General features: G+C 39.0%; 1 protein-coding gene across 1 annotated transcript in view; it reads right to left on the bottom strand.

Moving 5' to 3' along the window:
* The window catches only part of nell2a (neural EGFL like 2a), an 83,618-nt gene that overhangs the window by 20,868 nt on the left and 43,367 nt on the right, over window positions 1–19,383 (bottom strand). The window contains exons 12-13 of the mRNA XM_052598361.1: window positions 3,103–3,225; window positions 1,740–1,835 (exon numbers count right to left, since the gene is read on the bottom strand). Coding sequence (XP_052454321.1) covers window positions 1,740–1,835; window positions 3,103–3,225 — 219 coding nt within the window. The remainder of the gene's footprint in view (window positions 1–1,739; window positions 1,836–3,102; window positions 3,226–19,383) is intronic.

Genomic DNA, 19,383 nt, shown 5'->3' with positions numbered 1-19,383 from the left:
ATCTATCTATCACTCATCCTTTCTTTCATCAATCCATCTATCCATCTATCTATCTACAATATCCATCCATCCATCCATCCATCCATCTATCTATCACTCATCCATCCATCCATCCATCCATCCATCCTGCCATCCATCCATCTATCTATCACTCATCCTTTCATCCATCCATCCATCCATCTTGAACCCAAAGGCTTTTTAAACCTATTTCTAACGAGGCTTTCAAAACATTGAGTTTGTTGACAAATTTTTGACGAACAACATTTTTTAAATTGTGTTCTTAAGTTTTTTATACTACTGTTTCATAAAAGGACCGGAGGCCGTATAATATAAAAATATAACACAACCTCTTGTGTTTCATTTTTATGAAACAGTTTAACGCACAAACTTTCTAAGACCTTTTGCTTCGGGGTCTCGAACACCCTGGGGTTTTGAGAAAAATTGTTAAATACGATTCCAACATCTATGTGGAAAAAAAGCCATAAACTCATCCGCTTGATTCCCTCTGGTATCCTCCAGGAGAAAACGAACAGAAAAGATTTTAATCAAAGGCCAGAGTGAGGGCAGAAATGCTCTTTCTGTGGGATCAATGGGTTGGGACGTGTGCTGAAAGCGTCCAGAAACAGGCAGCATCTGCTGGAAATGACCCACGTGGAGCTGGCGCATCAGAGACAACACTAATCTGTGACACCAAGCGAAAGCCACAGAGAGTTCGCTCATATACTGTTTTCATTATAAGCGCGCATTCACCAGCATCATCCGTCTTCATCCAGAGCGACTGTCTTACAGTGAAATGTTATTTTCTACCTAGTAGACTGTGTTTTATTAAAGTCTACACCTACCCCAACCCTAAACCTACCCCTAACAATAATGCTAACATAGTAATTGTTATACAGTGTGACAAAAATGACTCTACACTGATGTGTGCGTGCCCAGTAGCCACAGCTGTCTCGCATCTGGCCTTAACCTGTTTCCCAAGGGGTCAATAACAACAGATCTGGAAATAAACGCCAGTGTGTGAGGGAACGGGAATCAAAGACGCCTGGGATCCACAGAAATGATTAACACGCAGATGGAAGGTGTGTTTCCCTTTCACTGTAGGAGGAATTGATGCTCGATTTACTAAACTAAACAAAGCACGGGTCCTAAATTAAGATAAACGAGCGTGTGTGGGGGATATATAATCATATTTTGAAAACGTAAGAAAATATATATATATATACATATATATATATATATATATATATATATATATATATATATATATATATATATATGAATATATACAGAGCACTTCTTGTTGACTTCCCAGTAAACTATATTGTGATTTATATTTATCACATACATAATGCATAGTAATATTAATTTACAATTTATTACTCTGTATTATCATATATACACACACACACACACACACACACACACACACCCTATCTATTACTACTGTATGTATTTATTCATGCATTCTCTTAACATATGCATATTGTAATTATTATGAATACAATGATGATGGTTTTTATTAATATATATTTATCACTATATTTTGTCTGTAAAATAACCTGTATTATTTTGAATTTATAGAGAGCACTTTATGTTGGCTTTGCAGTAAAATTAAGTCTATAGTGATGTGTAGAGTGACTGTGATACAGTTGAAGATGTGAGTGGCTCTCACAGGCCACAGTCAAGTGCTCTTCTTCAAGGCTGTACTTCACACACTGAGGCTTTGTTCTGGATCTTACCTGTCTCACAGTTCTGCCCGCTGAAGCCCTTAGGACACACGCAGATGTTGGGAGATGCACAGGAGCCGCCGTTCAGACAACGGCCGTCGCACAGGGCTGCAGGTCAGAGAGAGGACAGAGGGTCATGTGATGGGTCAGAGAGAGCACAGAGGGTCATGTGATGGGTCAGAGAGAGGACAGAGGGTCATGTGATGGGTCAGAGCGAGCACAGAGGATCAGGTGATGGGTCAGAGAGAGGACAGAGGGTCATGTGATGGGTCAGAGAGAGGACAGAGCGTCAGGTGATGGGTCAGAGCGAGCACAGAGGATCAGGTGATGGGTCAGAGAGAGGACAGAGGGTCATGTGATGGGTCAGAGAGAGCACAGAGGGTCAGGTGATGGGTCATAGCGAGCACAGAGGGTCATGTGATGGTCAGAGAGAGGACAGAGGGTCATGTGATGGGTCAGAGAGAGCACAGAGGGTCATGTGATGATCAGAGAGAGGACAGAGTGTCAGGTGATGGGTCAGAGAGAGCACAGAGGGTCATGTGATGGATCATAGCGAGCACAGAGGGTCATGTGATGGTCAGAGAGAGGACAGAGGGTCATGTGATGGGTCAGAGCGAGCACAGAGGGTCAGGTGATGGGTCAGAGAGAGCACAGAGGATCAGATGATGGGTCAGAACGAGGACAGAGGGTCATGTGATGGGTCAGAGCGAGCACAGAGGGTCAGGTGATGGGTCAGAGAGAGCACAGAGGATCAGATGATGGATCAGAACGAGCACAGAGTGTCATGTGATGGATCATAGCGAGCACAGAGGGTCATGTGATGGTCAGAGAGAGGACAGAGGGTCATGTGATGGGTCAGAGCGAGCACAGAGGGTCAGGTGATGGGTCAGAGAGAGCACAGAGGATCAGATGATGGGTCAGAACGAGCACAGAGTGTCAGGTGATGGGTCAGAGAGAGCACAGAGGGTCATGTGATGGGTCATAGCGAGCAAAGAGGGTCAGGTGATGGGTCAGATAGAGGACAGAGGGTCATGTGACGAGTCAGGTGATTGGTCATAGCGAGCACAGAGCGTCAGGTGATGGGTCAGATAGAGGACAGAGGGTCATGTGACGAGTCAGGTGATTGGTCATAGCGAGCACAGAGCGTCAGGTGATGGGTCAGAGCAAGCACAGAGGATCATGTGATGGGTCATAGCGAGCACAGAGCGTCAGGTGATGGGTCAGAGCAAGCACAGAAGATCATGTGATGGGTCAGAGTGAGCACAGAGGGTCATGTGATGGGTCAGAGAGAGGACAGAGGGTCATGTGATGGGTCAGAGCGAGCACAGAGGGTCAGGTGATGAGTCAGTTGACTGCAAACGGGTGCAGGGCTCACCTCTGCAGACGGTGCCATTGCCAGTGTATCCAGGTTTGCAGGAGCAGCTGTGGCCGCCGACGGTGTTGAAACACAGAGCGTTCTCATCACAGCTGTGCTGTCCGGACGCACACTCGTCATGCTCTACAGAGAGAAACACTGTCCACATGAGATCTCAATCACCTTCATTCAGTTCTTTTTTTTTTTTTTACATGTTTTGCATATGTGACCCTGGACCAAAAAACCAGTCTTAAGTGAAAAAATAATCTCTCCATTGATGTGTGGTTTGTTAGGAGGACAATTTTTGTCTGAGATACAACTATTAGAAATTCTGGAATCTGAGGGAGCAAAAAAATCTAAATATTGAGAAAATCGCCTTTAAAATTGTTCAAATGAAGTTCTTAGCAATGCATATTACTAATCCAAAATATTTTTTTATATATTTAAGGTAGGAAATATACAAAATATCTTCATGGAACATGATCTTTACTTAATATCCTAATGATTTTTGGCATAAAATAAAAAAAATATATGTATATATACGATATTTGTCAAACTAAAACATTCAGATCATCAAACAGATTTTAATATTACAAAACATAACGCAAATACCATAAATACAAAATGCAGTTTTTAAATTATGCTTTCATTTATTAAGGAAGAAACCTGTCCAAGCCTGCCTGGCACAACGTGAAAAATGAATTGCCCCCTCCTGTTAAATCATGAAAGATCTATGATCTGTGCCATTTCTAAGGCTTTGGGACTCCAGCGAACCACAGTCAGAGCCATTATTTACAAATGGAGAAAACTTGGAACAGTGGTGAACCTTCCCAGGAGTGGCCTGCCTACCAAATGTACTCCAAGAGCACAAAGACAACTCATCCAGGAGGCCATTAAGAACCCAGAACAACATCTAAAGAACTGAAGGCCTCGCTTACCGCAATTAAGGTCAGTGCTCATGATTCAACAATAAGAAAGAGACTGGGCAAAAACGACATCCAAGGGAGAGTTACAAGACAAAAGCCACTGCTGGCCAAATGTCTCACATTTGCCCAAAAAACATCTTGATTATCCCCAAGACTTCTGGGCAAATATTCTGTGGACTGATGAAACAAAAGTTGAACTTTCTGGAAGGTGTGTGTCCTGTACATCATACCAACAGTCAAACATGGTGGTGGTAGTGTGATGGTCTGGGGTCAAGACATGAAAGACTTGCCATAACTGATGGAAGCATGAATTCTGCTCTCTATCAGAAAATCCTGAAGATCCTGTTTGTGAACTCAAGCTCAAACACACTTGAGTTATGCAGCTATACAATAATCCCAAACACACCAGCCAGTTCACCTCTGAATGGCTCAAGAAAAACAAAATGAAGGTTTTGGAGTGGCCAAGTCAAAGTTTGGACTTAAACTGAGATGCTTCTGCAAAGAAGAGTGGGCCAAAATTCATCCACAGTGATGTGAAAGACTCATTGCCAGTTATAGTAAATGCTTGATTTAAGTTGGGTAACACAACCAGTTATTAGGTTTAGGGTGCAATTACTTTTTCCAAGTAGGGCCAGGCAGGTTTGAACAGCTTTTCCCATTTTATAAATGAAATCATTATTTCAAAACTGCATTTTGTACTTTGTACAAAAAAAAAAACAGGATGGAGGCAAAAACTTTTTCACACCACTGTATGTTTCCATAATCCTGTTATAATGCGCATTTTGAAATATCGCATGTCAAACGAGTGATGGAAATGCCAAAATATTGATTTAACACCATTCGATTTTAATACAGGAGTATTAATGTGCACTGTAAGCAATTTTTGATAAACTCTTTTGACTACAGTGTTGGATCATGTAACGAAACACAATTGCAGCCAATCAGCGGTAAGGGGGCGTGTCTTGTTATGATAGAGAGAAGAGTGCGCTCAATTTGAGTGTACAGGATGGATATTACCAGATTAGGAACAAAACATTAAATGTTGGACGCCAAGGTTGCGTTGATTTTTCGTGATATGTTGAATTTGCATTGTTTCACACAACTTTTCTGTGTTGGATTCTGTTTAAATATGTTTGTGTGTCATCTTCGCTTGTTTCTGCTATCGTCGTTATGCCAGGGTTGTGAATGTCCTTGTGGGGAGGAAATATCAAAATAGAGGCGATGTTTGTTTTGGTGCTTTTAAATATCAACATCGGTTGGCAAAAATCACTTCTTACTCCTTTAATTTGCAAAAAAAGATTTGACGCTTAATTAAGGTGGTTTTTGTATGCGAATAATAGGAGATGGAAACATATTTGCCGATTAAGTTCCTCCAAGTGCATAACAATTTCCTGTGACTTTGCACAATCCTGACTAACCAGTGGACCGATCTCACTTCAGCATCTGAGATTTTTTTCTCTTTGAATTGTTGGATGGAAGCTGTACTTATTAGCAAATGTTTTATACAATATTCCAATATTGCACATAAGTTGAATTCACAGTTCTGAATGGAAACCCAGTTAATGTCATCAAACCAACTTTACATAGAGATTATATAGAGCCAGTCAGTTCCTCATGGATAAATTTAGGACATAAAGGGGCCGTTCACATATCGCGTCTTTTGCGCGTGCAAGTTCGTTATTTCCAATGTAGGCGCGCGGCATGCGCGCTCATAATGGAAGCGACGCGGTCGCGACGCACCCGTTTTTTCCATGCGCGTCCGCACCGCATCGAGTTAAAAACATCTCAACTTTTCAGAATGCCGAAAGCGCACCGCGGGTCATGTGACAAGAACTAACCAATCAGCTTCATCCTTTTCCTTAACAATGTTGAAAGCTCAGCCAAGATGAAGGAACAGTTGTTCATAGCTCTATATGGATTGCCATTTTGAAATAAAATTTAGTAGCAGAGCTACTGCGAGCGATTTTTAGAGCTGCAAATCCATTTATCCTTTGCTGAAATTTCGGCATCTTCATGGAGAGAGCACGTCATGGTTGCGTAGCAAAGGCAGACACCTCAGGGGCGCAACTGCCCGAGCGCTTTGGAAAGAAGGAGAAAGCGGCGCGCCTAGCGTTTTCCACGCGTTTTTAGGCGCGATATGTGAACGGCCCCAAAATCTGTCATTTTTTAGTCAATATTCCCTTATTTTCTCAAAAATGTATTTGTGTTATTAAAACAATAATAAAAAAAAATGTTAAACCTCATTTTAATATTTTGCTATTGTTTGATGTCTGATTTTTGATTATTTTTATTTAGTTTTAGTTGTAGTAATAAAACTATATATATATATATATATATACACACATTAAACAAACATAACCAATACTAAAACATCAAAAAATTATTCTTAAAATATAACATTAATTAAAAGCTAATACTATCTCATTCATTCTAAATTAAACCATTCAGAACACAATAAATGTTTTTACTAAAATTAATTTAAAATTAAATTAAATATAAAAATGAAATTATACAAACTATATAGACATTTAAAAAATAAGAATGACAACAAAAATGAAAAAAATAATGAAAAAAGTTAACTAGAATTAAAATGAAAACAGAAAAAATAAAATAAAAACTAATTCAAATATGAATAAACATAATAGTATCACAATTATATTAAAATAAGTCATGAAAAATTGTTACATGAAACAAAATAAAACTTAAATTAATTAAAATAAAATATTATAAAAACCCTCAAACTTATTTAATCTAGTTTCCAAGGCAAAACTTAATGTAATAAAATAATTAAATAAACTAAAATAAAAATGAAAACAATTAAAACACTACAAAAAATGACATAATAAATAGTACATTTGAAAAACATAAAATTAAGAAAATATATAAATAAAATTAAAACATTAATAATATAATTAATACTAAAACATCCCCGGTACAAGCAGAAAGCTGAAGATGTGTTTTTTTTTCTCCTGCCCTCCAGTTGACCTGAGATCTGTTTCCGTGAGGAATTATGGGATACATTCATCTCTGAGATTTCATAAAACCCTCCAGCAAACAAACTCTCAGCGGAAATGAACACAAATGAGGGAATAATTACAACACGAGCGGCTTTCATTCAACACAAACAGATATGATGGTGTGAGTGATTATCAGTCTCTACAGGTCTGAGATATGACACGTACAGTACAACAGACAGCACTGAGGAAGATTATTGCTGATATAATCAAGCGCTCGGTGTCAGTGATGCTGATCTGCTCAAACATCTGTGTGCATGAGAGCGTCTTCAGAACGGAAGACAGAGTCAGATCAGACTGTAACTCTATTCAAATAGCATTAATGTAACACCCTTCGAAACTGCAAACAGAAACATGTTTCTTTCCTCCATAATTGACTTTATTTGAGAAAATGTACTGACCATGAAACCACACTCACTCACTTTGTTTATCTGTTGTACTTTTTTTTCCTTTTGCAGGGTCCATATAGAAAAGGATACATTTCATATATATATATATATATATATTTTTTTTTAGTTAGTTCCTTCATTTTTCAGTTTTGCATTTTTACTTAAAAAAAACAGTAATAGTCTGAAAAAAGAAGGATGCAATATTTATTTTTAATATCATGATTGATTGATTGATTGATAGTTTTCTTTATCAGGAACAGTATGAAAAGTCAAGAATGCAATTTTTATTAATTTTATTTATTTATTCATTCATTCATTTATGCTATGGAAAGCAAAGGCTGCAATATTTATTTATTTATTCCTTTATTTATTCCTGTTTTTTTTTAACGGAGCGTATGAGGAGGAAGCTGTTTGTTTCTCTCGGAGCATCTCGATGTATTCCTCTCTGAAGCTCATAGACTGTAGTGCTGTGACCCAGCGAAGCCTGTTTTATTGACTTTTGGCTCTCGGTGAGGCTTCATTTGAGAGCCTGTGTGAAAGCATCTCTCAGGTGTGAATGAAAATGATATCTTTATTACATAAATACCTTCAGAGCTGCCAGAAATCCTCTAATTAATATAAAATCAGAGGGAAATGAGCACTGGCTTCATATCAGAGCAGGGCATCATCATTTCCCATCATGCATTCACCAAAGCCAAGAACTGACCATAAACACGTCTGCTCCAGATTCATTACAGGGTCAAATCATTAATATAGATATAGCTAAACTATTGAAAACATACGGTATCTTTCAGAATAAAGCTGAAATAAAATATGATAACTAGAAATGCTGATTTGGCAAACTAACTCAAATTGAAGTACTAAAATCCCAACCTTCAAACTAAAACTAAAATGAATCAAACTATTTAGAAAAAAATCAATAATAATTTATATATATATATATATATATATATATATATATATATATATATATATATATATATATATATATATATATATATATATATATATATATAAATTTAATAATTCAAATGACAAAAGCTAAATAGCAAATAAATATTGAGAATAAAAGTTTTGTAAGATTTGTTGTTTTGTGATAATATGTTTCAGAGAATGTCTTGAATTTAATTTGATTTATTAACCCCTTCCTTTCTTGCTTTAGTCATAAATCTAATAAACTGTCATGAAATTTTAGCATTTGCCAAAAGGCATAATAAATAAACTAAAATCAAAGTATAATCTGTGAAAACAAGTAATAATATCTTACAATATTTCGCTTCTCAAATAAATTGTATTTTATATATAACATAGGTATTTTTACAGGATAATAAATAATAATATTATTTTAACAAGGACAAAATGATGTAATTATATTTATTCATACATTCATTCTTTTTGTTTTTACAGCAACAGTATGAAATTAAAAGGATGCTATTAATTAATTTATTTGTATGTTTGTTCATACGTTATTTTTATATATTTTTTATTTGTTTTTTACAGCAACAGTATGAAACAAACATTACACACACACACACACAGCCATATATAATTATTATTATTATAAAAAAGGAGTCAGCTCATAAAAAGAGATTCAAGAGTTTGATATGAGTATGAAATCATGCCATCACTTACTTCCTCTGAAGTCTAAAAGGCATGCATAGATGCTTCAGATTAAATCAGAGTGATGTTGATATTTGCGCTGTATATTTGTCTGTTTTTCAGCTGTAGGAAGCACTGTGTTACTCTGAACCGGTCTGAAAGCCATCAGTGTCGTTCAGAGCTTGTCCTGAGTTACATTTCCCTCATGCAAACTGGAAATGACAGTTTCAATCCCAGAGAGATGAATGCAGCAGACTGCATTATCACACACACACACACACACACACACAGAGAGATGAGAGGATGAGCTGAAGGTCAGGGGCGTCACACCTGTGTGTGAATCAGAATCAGAATCAGAATCAGAATGAGCTTTATTGCCAGGTATGTTTACACATACGAGGAATTTGTTTTCGTGACAGAAGCTCCGCAGTACAACAGAATGACAGAGACAGAACATAAAACACATAATAAAAGAATAAAAAATACAAATATGTAGACAGTGAATGACAATATACAAATTGACAATTGTAGGCAGGTATATTACAAAGTGAAGTTATGTATGTACATATATATTGTGTGCAAAATTTAAGTGTATACTAAGTATGTGTGTTAGATAAATAAAGTGTGTGTGTATATAAATATAAAGTGTAGTGTGTTCGCCATTATTGTCAGCTGTTCATAAGATGGATTGCCTGAGGGAAGAAACTGGTCCTGTGTCTGGTCGTTCTAGTGGAGTCACTGGTCGTTCTAGTGGAGTCTAGTCTAGATGGAGACACTGCTGAGCATCTGTCATTCATGCAGTCCGCAGATAAACAATCAATTATGAACAGGCAGTCAGGAGGGACACCTCTGCTCTCTGCGCTCTAACATCTGTCTCAAATCACACACATGCATTCATCTGAAAAACAGGTCGGCTGATTTGCAAAAAAAAAAAACATAATATTATCATATTTTTCATAGATAAGGGTGATGAATGTACCAGCTTTAAAGCACTTTTTTAATTTTTGCATTTTTACTGCATTGAAAATCATAACAAGGTTAATATGAAAAGAAAAAGATACAATTTTGTTTTTTATTTTATTTATTTATTATTTTCATTTATATTTAACAGGGATAGTATGAAAAGGATGTCATGTTTATTATTATTTTTTATTTATACCTTTTCTGTGACAGTATAAAAACAACATACTACAATTATTCATTTTTTTATTAATTCTTTATTCATTCATTCATTCTCTTTTTGCATGTTTAGTTTTTTTTTTGTTTGTTTGTTTTTTTAACAGGGACAATATGAAATGTTATGATGCCATTGTTATCTATTATTTCTTGTGCAATTTTGCCTTAGTTTTTTTTTCACATTATATATGTCTTAAAATATACATTAATCAATTATATAGGCTGTGTATCAGCTTTAATGCCCTTATTAAAATTACTGAAAAATATTAAAAACATATAATTTAATTATATATTTAATTAAATGAAAAAAAACCCATTAAAAACTAAATTAAAACTATTTAGCAATGTTAGAATAACAAAAAATGCAAAAGCACATAATAAAAATAAAAAACAAATTACTGAAATTGTAATAAATCAAAACTATTTAGGAACATTTAAAAACAAACAAAAATGACAAAATCACATAACAAAATTACTTAAATATCTGACTGAAATGAATATTATTATTGTTAATAACTTTAATATATAAAACTTTTTACAAATCTATATAATAAATAATACTAAAATAACAAAACATCCCTTAAAAAGAACACATTACTTGAGAATGAACGTTTTTTGTAAGATTTGTTGTTTTCAGATTTCAGAAAATACATTTTGGGATGCATTTGTTTTATTATGCTTTTGGCAAGTACCTGTTTTTGTGAGTGTGTGTTTGTGAGTGTGTGTGTGTGTGTGTGTGTGTTCTTTTTTTAAGTATAAATGTAATAAACTGTAATGAAATTAATGCATTTGCCAAAGGGGCCAGAGAAATAAACTGAAACAATGAAGATATCATCTCTGAAAACAAGTCTGAATGTCTACCAGTATTTACTTCTCGAGTAAATTTGGATTACATATTTCTTTCTAAATATATTTACAAAAATCTGCAGTATTTTTGTCTCATTTTCAGCAATTTGTGTGTGTATATATATATATATATATATGTGAGTATTTTCAGATAGATGTTGTGCAGCGCTGCATGTTGAATTGAGCTTTATGTTTGGCGGCGTCCTCTCAGCTAGTCTTGGTCATCGTTAACCTTCATTTAATCTTGTGAAAGCAGCAGAACATTCAGTTATAAAGATTCTCCTCCGACTACAAGTTTTTATTCAAGTTTTTAAATTTTTTATTCACCTGAAAGCGTCTGAAATTTGGGTCTGAATGAAAGTCGTTCGATCAAAAGAGGAAGTCTCGGCCAAAGCAGCCTGGCTCTCGAACTCTAAAATTAGGGTTTTATTTCCCATAATCCCGCTGCCGCTGCCCTGACAAAAACGCAGGGCTCTGTACGACTCCTCCGCGAGAAATGAACAGCATCCAGGAGCCGGACACATATGAGGAGATACAGGACCGCCAGCGGCCACTCTGAATTGGTCCTTTCTAATCCGTGGCGGTGAAGAATGGGCCATGGACACACACACACACACACGGCAGTGTGGAGTCAGCCGATTCTGGTATCTCAGATAACACCTTTCTTACACACCGCAGGAAAGACTAATAACAGAGCCAGAGATTATGGGCTAATCGTCAGGTGCACTGGAAACACTCGAGGGCCCCAAACACACACACACACACACACACACACACACACACACACACAGAGGAAAGACAATCTCTTGTTTCTACTAGACAGCAATGAGATTAAATGAAGTGCAACTGAAGACTTTTGCTTAAAGAAACAGTTCAAGCTCAAATAAAAGTGCATTGTATGTTTTTTTTATTGTTTGCAGAAAACAAACGCACCCTTTTGTGTTTCACGGAAGAAAGTACAGTAAGTAGTTTAATACATATTTATATATTTAAAATCTTACTCCATTTTTTTGTCTTGAGATGCAGAATGACTGAAAATAAGTCTTGTTTTCTGAAAAATCTATCAAATATAAGTGAGTTTATATTTAAAACAAGAAGAAAAGACCTGCCAGGGGAGGCAGAAAAATAACTTCATCTTTTTTTGCATAGCATCAGCCGGGTGCATAAATGAAGCTGTTAAATTAGCTCTGTTCTTTATAATAACCACCAACTACATAGAACAATCCATAAGTACATGAACGCTTCAGCTCATCTGTATTTGTCAGATCCGAGGTGCTTTAACATATGAGCGTTAGCGTTAACGCCTGGCGACTCCAGCTCAGAACTGCAAGCTCAGTCATAAAGCCAGCGCCATCTGCACACGACCAGTCAAACATTTATCAATATAGTTTTTCCAGGAACAAACTGCTGTGCTCGGCATTTCACAACTAATTAGCTTCTCCGCAGAGAAGGAGAGAAAGCGTTTCATTAGCGCTAGCAGGGTCGTCGCAGGTCTGGATTAGCCGTGTGTGAAGTGTGTTTGCGTGGAGCACGAGGAAAACCTCTCTCTGGGCTTCTGTCTTAAGCAAACAGAGCTATTAATTACAGCACCTGTGGCGTTAATATGAGCAAGTGGCGTAGAACTTCATTTAGCTTTCTCCTCAAAGCTGCGGCACGCGAGATGTTCCACGATTGAGGCATGAGAGCGGCTCTGTCTCATTAAAATTTGGGCGGTTTTGGGGCAATGTATGGGCGCCTTTTGATTACGTACAGCTGGCGTGCATTGGGAAAGGTTTTTATTCTCATTTTTCATGAAGTGGAGCTCAAAAAGAGGGGGTTGAAATTAAAGTAGCAGTGGGACTAGCGGAGGAGAAGTTGGCAGAGCGGAGCGAAGCCTGGCACCGGTTCGCTTTGAAACAATAGAATCCGCAAGGACAGAGAAACCAATGCAGACAGACGAATATTCCCAGAATATCATCCAAAGCAGCTTTTTACATAATGAAACACCCCGGCAACACAGAACTCTGGAAAATAGTCTTTTATTTTCATGCATCAAATGAAACCGCAATCTAGCTGCTTGAGCAGCTTTATGTAGCAATATTGGCAATGGCATGATTTTGGTACGGGACTTTCTTTTTTGTTTGTCCCACCAATGTCAGATGGGGTCATTATTTGTGCAATTACATTGATGCAGAAGCTTTTATCCAGAAAGTGCATTCAAGGTGCATTGTCCATGCATTCTCTGAGAATCGAACCCACAACCTTGGATTTGCTCACTGCCCAATGATTGGTGTTCAGATTAATTAACATGTTGCTGTGTCATTTCTTGTGTGATCTGGGTGGTTACTCAGAATTTATTTGTTATCTAATTGTTTCCACAGTGTTACACATGGTTGATATTGTTGCTAGGGTGTTCTGGGTCATTTATATGTAATTGTGAGCTGTAAATGTCTACTATTTCATTTGTATCAGTGTTAGAGATGGTTGCTGACATAGGGTGTTGCTAGAGTGATAATGTTGCTATATTATTGCTAGGGTCAGAGGCGTAAAACACGGGATGACAGGATGCAATAATTAATTATTCATGACAAACAATGATGATATCTGAGGCACCTCAGTCGTGGTATCGCCGGCCCAAGACTCAAACCCATAACCTTAGGGGTAAGAGTCAAACTCTCTAACCATTAGGCCACGGCTTCCCCCAGCGAAATGTTTACCAATGAAACCTTATAAGTAACATTTTGGCCTTATCATTTTGGCCTTATCCCTTCTGATATTTATGCCCTTGGATATGGATGATCTGGATGGTTGCTAGGGTGTTAATGTGTTGCAATGTTGGTAAGGTGTTCTGGGTTGTTGCTAGGGTGATAACATATTGATATATCATTTCTAGACTATTCTAGCATGTTGGTTGCTAGAGTGTCCATGTGTACATGTCATTATGAGGGTGTTCTGGGTGGTTTCTAGGGCATTTATAAGCTATGATTGATGTGGTAACATATTGCTATGTCATTGCAGGGTGTTTTAGATGGTTGCTAGGGCGTTAACATGTTGCAATGTTTTTTGGGTGTTCTGGGTGTTGCTAGGCCATTGATTAGGTTGCTAGGGTGATTACATGTTGCTACATCCTTGTTGCTATATCAGAGTCATTTATATGCAGTTGCTAGGATCGCTATACCGTTTTTGGAGTGTTCTGGTTGGTTGTTAGGGTGGTAACATGTTTCTTTATCTTTTTTTAGGGAGTTCTGGGTGGTTCCTAGGGTTGTAATTTGTTGCTATGCCATTGATAGTTGTTCTGGGCGGATGCTAGGATGTTGCTACATCATTGCTAAGGTATTCTAAATGGTTGTTAGCACATCACTACGCCATTGCTAGTGTGACTGTCATGATGTCTCCAAGCAGGTTTCCAGAGCACTACTCATGGATCATTTGTCAGGGAAACAGGAAACCCTGTCACAAATTGATGCCACTGGTTGATCCAAAGTGACATGTAGGGCGGAAAAACAAGTCAGCAAAGTGTGTCAAACTGCACCACTGCTCTCTGACTCAATAAACTTTTACATTTTCATACAGAGCGTTCAGGGTAAGCAACTTCCTGCAATTAAGAGCATGTATTCTCAGTGCTTCTGTAAGGTGCTTTATGGTCTTATTATTCACTTTCTTTTCATAAGCAACAGCTCATGCCGGAGTCGAGGGGTTTCGTATCCCAGCACACACAGAGACTGTGATTACAGCTGTATGGCTTCATCTCTGTAAGTCAATGTGAGGCTGACAAACTCTTGACTGTGACGAGAATCTGACTGTGTCATTACAGCAGGGAGTCGGCTTAATCACACGAACTGATGGATTCTGGGAATGCCGGGCTCTTGTAGCTCACAGACATTTTAATATCGATCCATGCAATAGAATGTAATCCATCAGTACTTTCATATTCATCTCTGGGGGGATGCAAGGAATTAAACATTAAAACTGTTTATCAGTTTTTGGTGAGGTGCTTTGGGATGCTCTCTACCACAGACATGCAACTCAATCAATAACTCCACAGAGGAGAGAAATACAGTGCACTCGGCTCTATAAAAGCTGTTTTCTTTTTAAAAAACCGTTTAAAACCTTGAAGGACACGGAACATTTCATGTTGCACCAAGATAAATCTAGACTATCATAATAAAGGCATTTATCTGTGGTTTGTAGGGTGTTAACCTGCTGCTATATCATTGCTAGGGTGTTTTGGGTGGTTGCTAGGGCATTGATGGGATTGCTAGGATGGTAACATATTGCTGTATCATTGCTAGGTTGTTTTGGGAGGTTTCTAGAGTGTAAATACAGTATGTTACTATTATCATTGCTTCGGTGTTCAGGATGGTTGCTAGGGCATTGGCGGGGGGATTACATTGCGAGGGTGAAAACATGTTGACATCATTGCTATGGTGTTCTGGGTGATTGCTAGGGTTTGAATGTGTTGCAGTGTTGTAAGGGTGTTCTGGGTGGTTGCTAGGGTTTGAATGTGTTGCAGTGTTGTAAGAGTGTTATGGGTGGTTGTATTTATGGGGTTTGAATGTGTTGCAGTGTTGTAAGGGTGTTCTGGGTGGTTGCTAGGGTTTGAATGTGTTGCAGTGTTGTAAGGGTGTTCTGGGTGGTTGCTAGGGTTTGAATGTGTTGCAGTGTTGTAAGAGTGTTATGGGTGGTTGTATTTATGGGGTTTGAATGTGTTGCAGTGTTGTAAGGGTGTTCTGGGTGGTTGCTAGGGTTTGAATGTGTTGCAGTGTTGTAAGGGTGTTCTGGGTGGTTGCTAGGGCATTGATGGGATTGCTAGGATGGTAACATATTGCTGTATCATTGCTAGGTTGTTTTGGGAGGTTTCTAGAGTGTAAATACAGTATGTTACTATTATCATTGCTTCGGTGTTCAGGATGGTTGCTAGGGCATTGGCGGGGGGATTACATTGCGAGGGTGAAAACATGTTGACATCATTGCTATGGTGTTCTGGGTGATTGCTATGGTTTGAATGTGTTGCAGTGTTGTAAGGGTGTTCTGGGTGATTGCTATGGTTTTAATGTGTTGCAGTGTTGTAAGGGTGTTATGGGTGGTTGCTAGGGTTTGAATGTGTTGCAGTGTTGTAAGGGTGTTCTGGGTGGTTGCTATGGTTTGAATGTGTTGCAGTGTTGTAAGGGTGTTCTGGGTGGTTGCTAGGGTTTGAATGTGTTGCAGTGTTGTAAGGGTGTTCTGGGTGGTTGCTATGGTTTGAATGTGTTGCAGTGTTGTAAGGGTGTTCTGGGTGGTTGCTAGGGTTTGAATGTGTTGCAGTGTTGTAAGAGTGTTATGGGTGGTTGCTAGGGTTTAAATGTGTTGCAGTGTTGTAAGAGTGTTATGGCTGGTTGCTAGGGTTTGAATGTGTTGCAGTGTTGTAAGGGTGTTCTGGGTGGTTGCTATGGTTTGAATGTGTTGCAGTGTTGTAAAGGTGTTCTGGGTGGTTGAATTTATGGGGTTTGAATGTGTTGCAGTGTTGTAAGGGTGTTATGGGTGGTTGCTATGGTTTGAATGTGTTGCAGTGTTGTAAGGGTGTTCTGGGTGGTTGCTAGGGTTTGAATGTGTTGCAGTGTTGTAAGGGTGTTCTGGGTGGTTGCTAGGGTTTGAATGTGTTGCAGTGTTGTAAGGGTGTTCTGGGTGGTTGCTAGGGTTTGAATGTGTTGCAGTGTTGTAAGAGTGTTCTGGGTGGTTGCTAGGGTTTGAATGTGTTGCAGTGTTGTAAGGGTGTTATGGGTGGTTGCTAGGGTTTGAATGTGTTGCAGTGTTGTAAGGGTGTTATGGGTGGTTGCTAGGGTTTGAATGTGTTGCAGTGTTGTAAGGGTGTTCTGGGTGGTTGCTAAGGTTTGAATGTGTTGCAGTGTTGTAAGAGTGTTATGGGTGGTTGCTAGGGTTTGAATGTGTTGCAGTGTTGTAAGAGTGTTATGGGTGGTTGCTAGGGTTTGAATGTGTTGCAGTGTTGTAAGGGTGTTCTGGGTGGTTGCTAGGGTTTGAATTGGTTGCAGTGTTGTAAGGGTGTTCTGGGTGGTTGCTATGGTTTGAATGTGTTGCAGTTTTGTAAGGGTGTTCTGGGTGGTTGCTAGGGTTTGAATGTGTTGCAGTGTTGTAAGAGTGTTGTGGGTGGTTGCTATGGTTTGAATGTGTTGCAGTGTTGTAAGGGTGTTCTGGGTGGTTGCTAGGGTTTGAATGTGTTGCAGTGTTGTAAGAGTGTTATGGGTGGTTGCTAGGGTTTGAATGTGTTGCAGTGTTGTAAGAATGTTATGGGTGGTTGCTAGGGTTTGAATGTGTTGCAGTGTTGTAAGGGTGTTATGGGTGGTTGCTAGGGTTTGAATGTGTTGCAGTGTTGTAAGGGTGTTCTGGGTGGTTGCTAGGGTTTGAATGTGTTGCAGTGTTGTAAGGGTGTTATGGGTGGTTGCTATGGTTTGAATGTGTTGCAGTGTTGTAAGGGTGTTCTGGGTGGTTGCTAGGGTTTGAATGTGTTGCAGTGTTGTAAGGGTGTTCTGGGTGGTTGCTAGGGTTTGAATGTGTTGCAGTGTTGTAAGGGTGTTCTGGGTGGTTGCTAGGGTTTGAATGTGTTGCAGTGTTGTAAGGGTGTTATGGGTGGTTGCTAGGGTTTGAATGTGTTGCAGTGTTGTAAGGGTGTTCTGGGTGGTTGCTAAGGTTTGAATGTGTTGCAGTGTTGTAAGAGTGTTATGGGTGGTTGCTAGGGTTTGAATGTGTTGCAGTGTTGTAAGAGTGTTATGGGTGGTTGCTAGGGTTTGAATGTGTTGCAGTGTTGTAAGGGTGTTCTGGGTGGTTGCTAGGGTTTGAATGTGTTGCAGTGTTGTAAGGGTGTTCTGGGTGGTTGCTATGGTTTGAATGTGTTGCAGTCTTGTAAGGGTGTTCTGGGTGGTTGCTAGGGTTTGAATGTGTTGCAGTGTTGTAAGAGTGTTGTGGGTGGTTGCTAGGGTTTGAATGTGTTGCAGTCTTGTAAGGGTGTTCTGGGTGGTTGCTAGGGTTTGAATGTGTTGCAGTGTTGTAAGAGTGTTATGGGTGGTTGCTAGGGTTTGAATGTGTTGCAGTGTTGTAAGAGTGTTATGGGTGGTTGCTAGGGTTTGAATGTGTTGCAGTGTTGTAAGAGTGTTATGGGTGGTTGCTAGGGTTTGAATGTGTTGCAGTGTTGTAAGGGTGTTATGGGTGGTTGCTAGGGTTTGAATGTGTTGCAGTGTTGTAAGGGTGTTCTGGGTGGTTGCTAAGGTTTGAATGTGTTGCAGTGTTGTAAGAGTGTTATGGGTGGTTGCTAGGGTTTGAATGTGTTGCAGTGTTGTAAGAGTGTTATGGGTGGTTGCTAGGGTTTGAATGTGTTGCAGTGTTGTAAGGGTGTTCTGGGTGGTTGCTAGGGTTTGAATGTGTTGCAGTGTTGTAAGGGTGTTCTGGGTGGTTGCTATGGTTTGAATGTGTTGCAGTCTTGTAAGGGTGTTCTGGGTGGTTGCTAGGGTTTGAATGTGTTGCAGTGTTGTAAGAGTGTTGTGGGTGGTTGCTAGGGTTTGAATGTGTTGCAGTCTTGTAAGGGTGTTCTGGGTGGTTGCTAGGGTTTGAATGTGTTGCAGTGTTGTAAGAGTGTTATGGGTGGTTGCTAGGGTTTGAATGTGTTGCAGTGTTGTAAGAGTGTTATGGGTGGTTGCTAGGGTTTGAATGTGTTGCAGTGTTGTAAGAGTGTTATGGGTGGTTGCTAGGGTTTGAATGTGTTGCAGTGTTGTAAGGGTGTTCTGGGTGGTTGCTAGGGTTTGAATGTGTTGCAGTGTTGTAAGAGTGTTATGGGTGGTTGCTATGGTTTGAATGTGTTGCAGTGTTGTAAGGGTGTTCTGGGTGGTTGCTAGGGTTTGAATGTGTTGCAGTGTTGTAAGGGTGTTATGGGTGGTTGCTAGGGTTTGAATGTGTTGCAGTGTTGTAAGAGTGTTATGGGTGGTTGCTAGGGTTTGAATGTGTTGCAGTGTTGTAAGGGTGTTCTGGGTGGTTGCTAGGGTTTGAATGTGTTGCAGTGTTGTAAGAGTGTTATGGGTGGTTGCTATGGTTTGAATGTGTTGCAGTGTTGTAAGGGTGTTCTGGGTGGTTGCTAGGGTTTGAATGTGTTGCAGTGTTGTAAGAGTGTTATGGGTGGTTGCTATGGTTTGAATGTGTTGCAGTTTTGTAAGGGTGTTCTGGGTGGTTGCTAGGGTTTGAATGTGTTGCAGTGTTGTAAGAGTGTTATGGGTGGTTGCTAGGGTTTGAATGTGTTGCAGTGTTGTAAGGGTGTTCTGGGTGGTTGCTAGGGTTTGAATGTGTTGCAGTGTTGTAAGGGTGTTATGGGTGGTTGCTATGGTTTGAATG

Source organism: Carassius gibelio, chromosome B25 (assembly GCF_023724105.1).
Source record: "Carassius gibelio isolate Cgi1373 ecotype wild population from Czech Republic chromosome B25, carGib1.2-hapl.c, whole genome shotgun sequence".
Classification (NCBI taxonomy): Eukaryota; Metazoa; Chordata; class Actinopteri; order Cypriniformes; family Cyprinidae; genus Carassius; species Carassius gibelio.
Note: the sequence above shows the minus strand (reverse complement) of the source record. Positions and strands in the feature narration are given on the sequence as shown.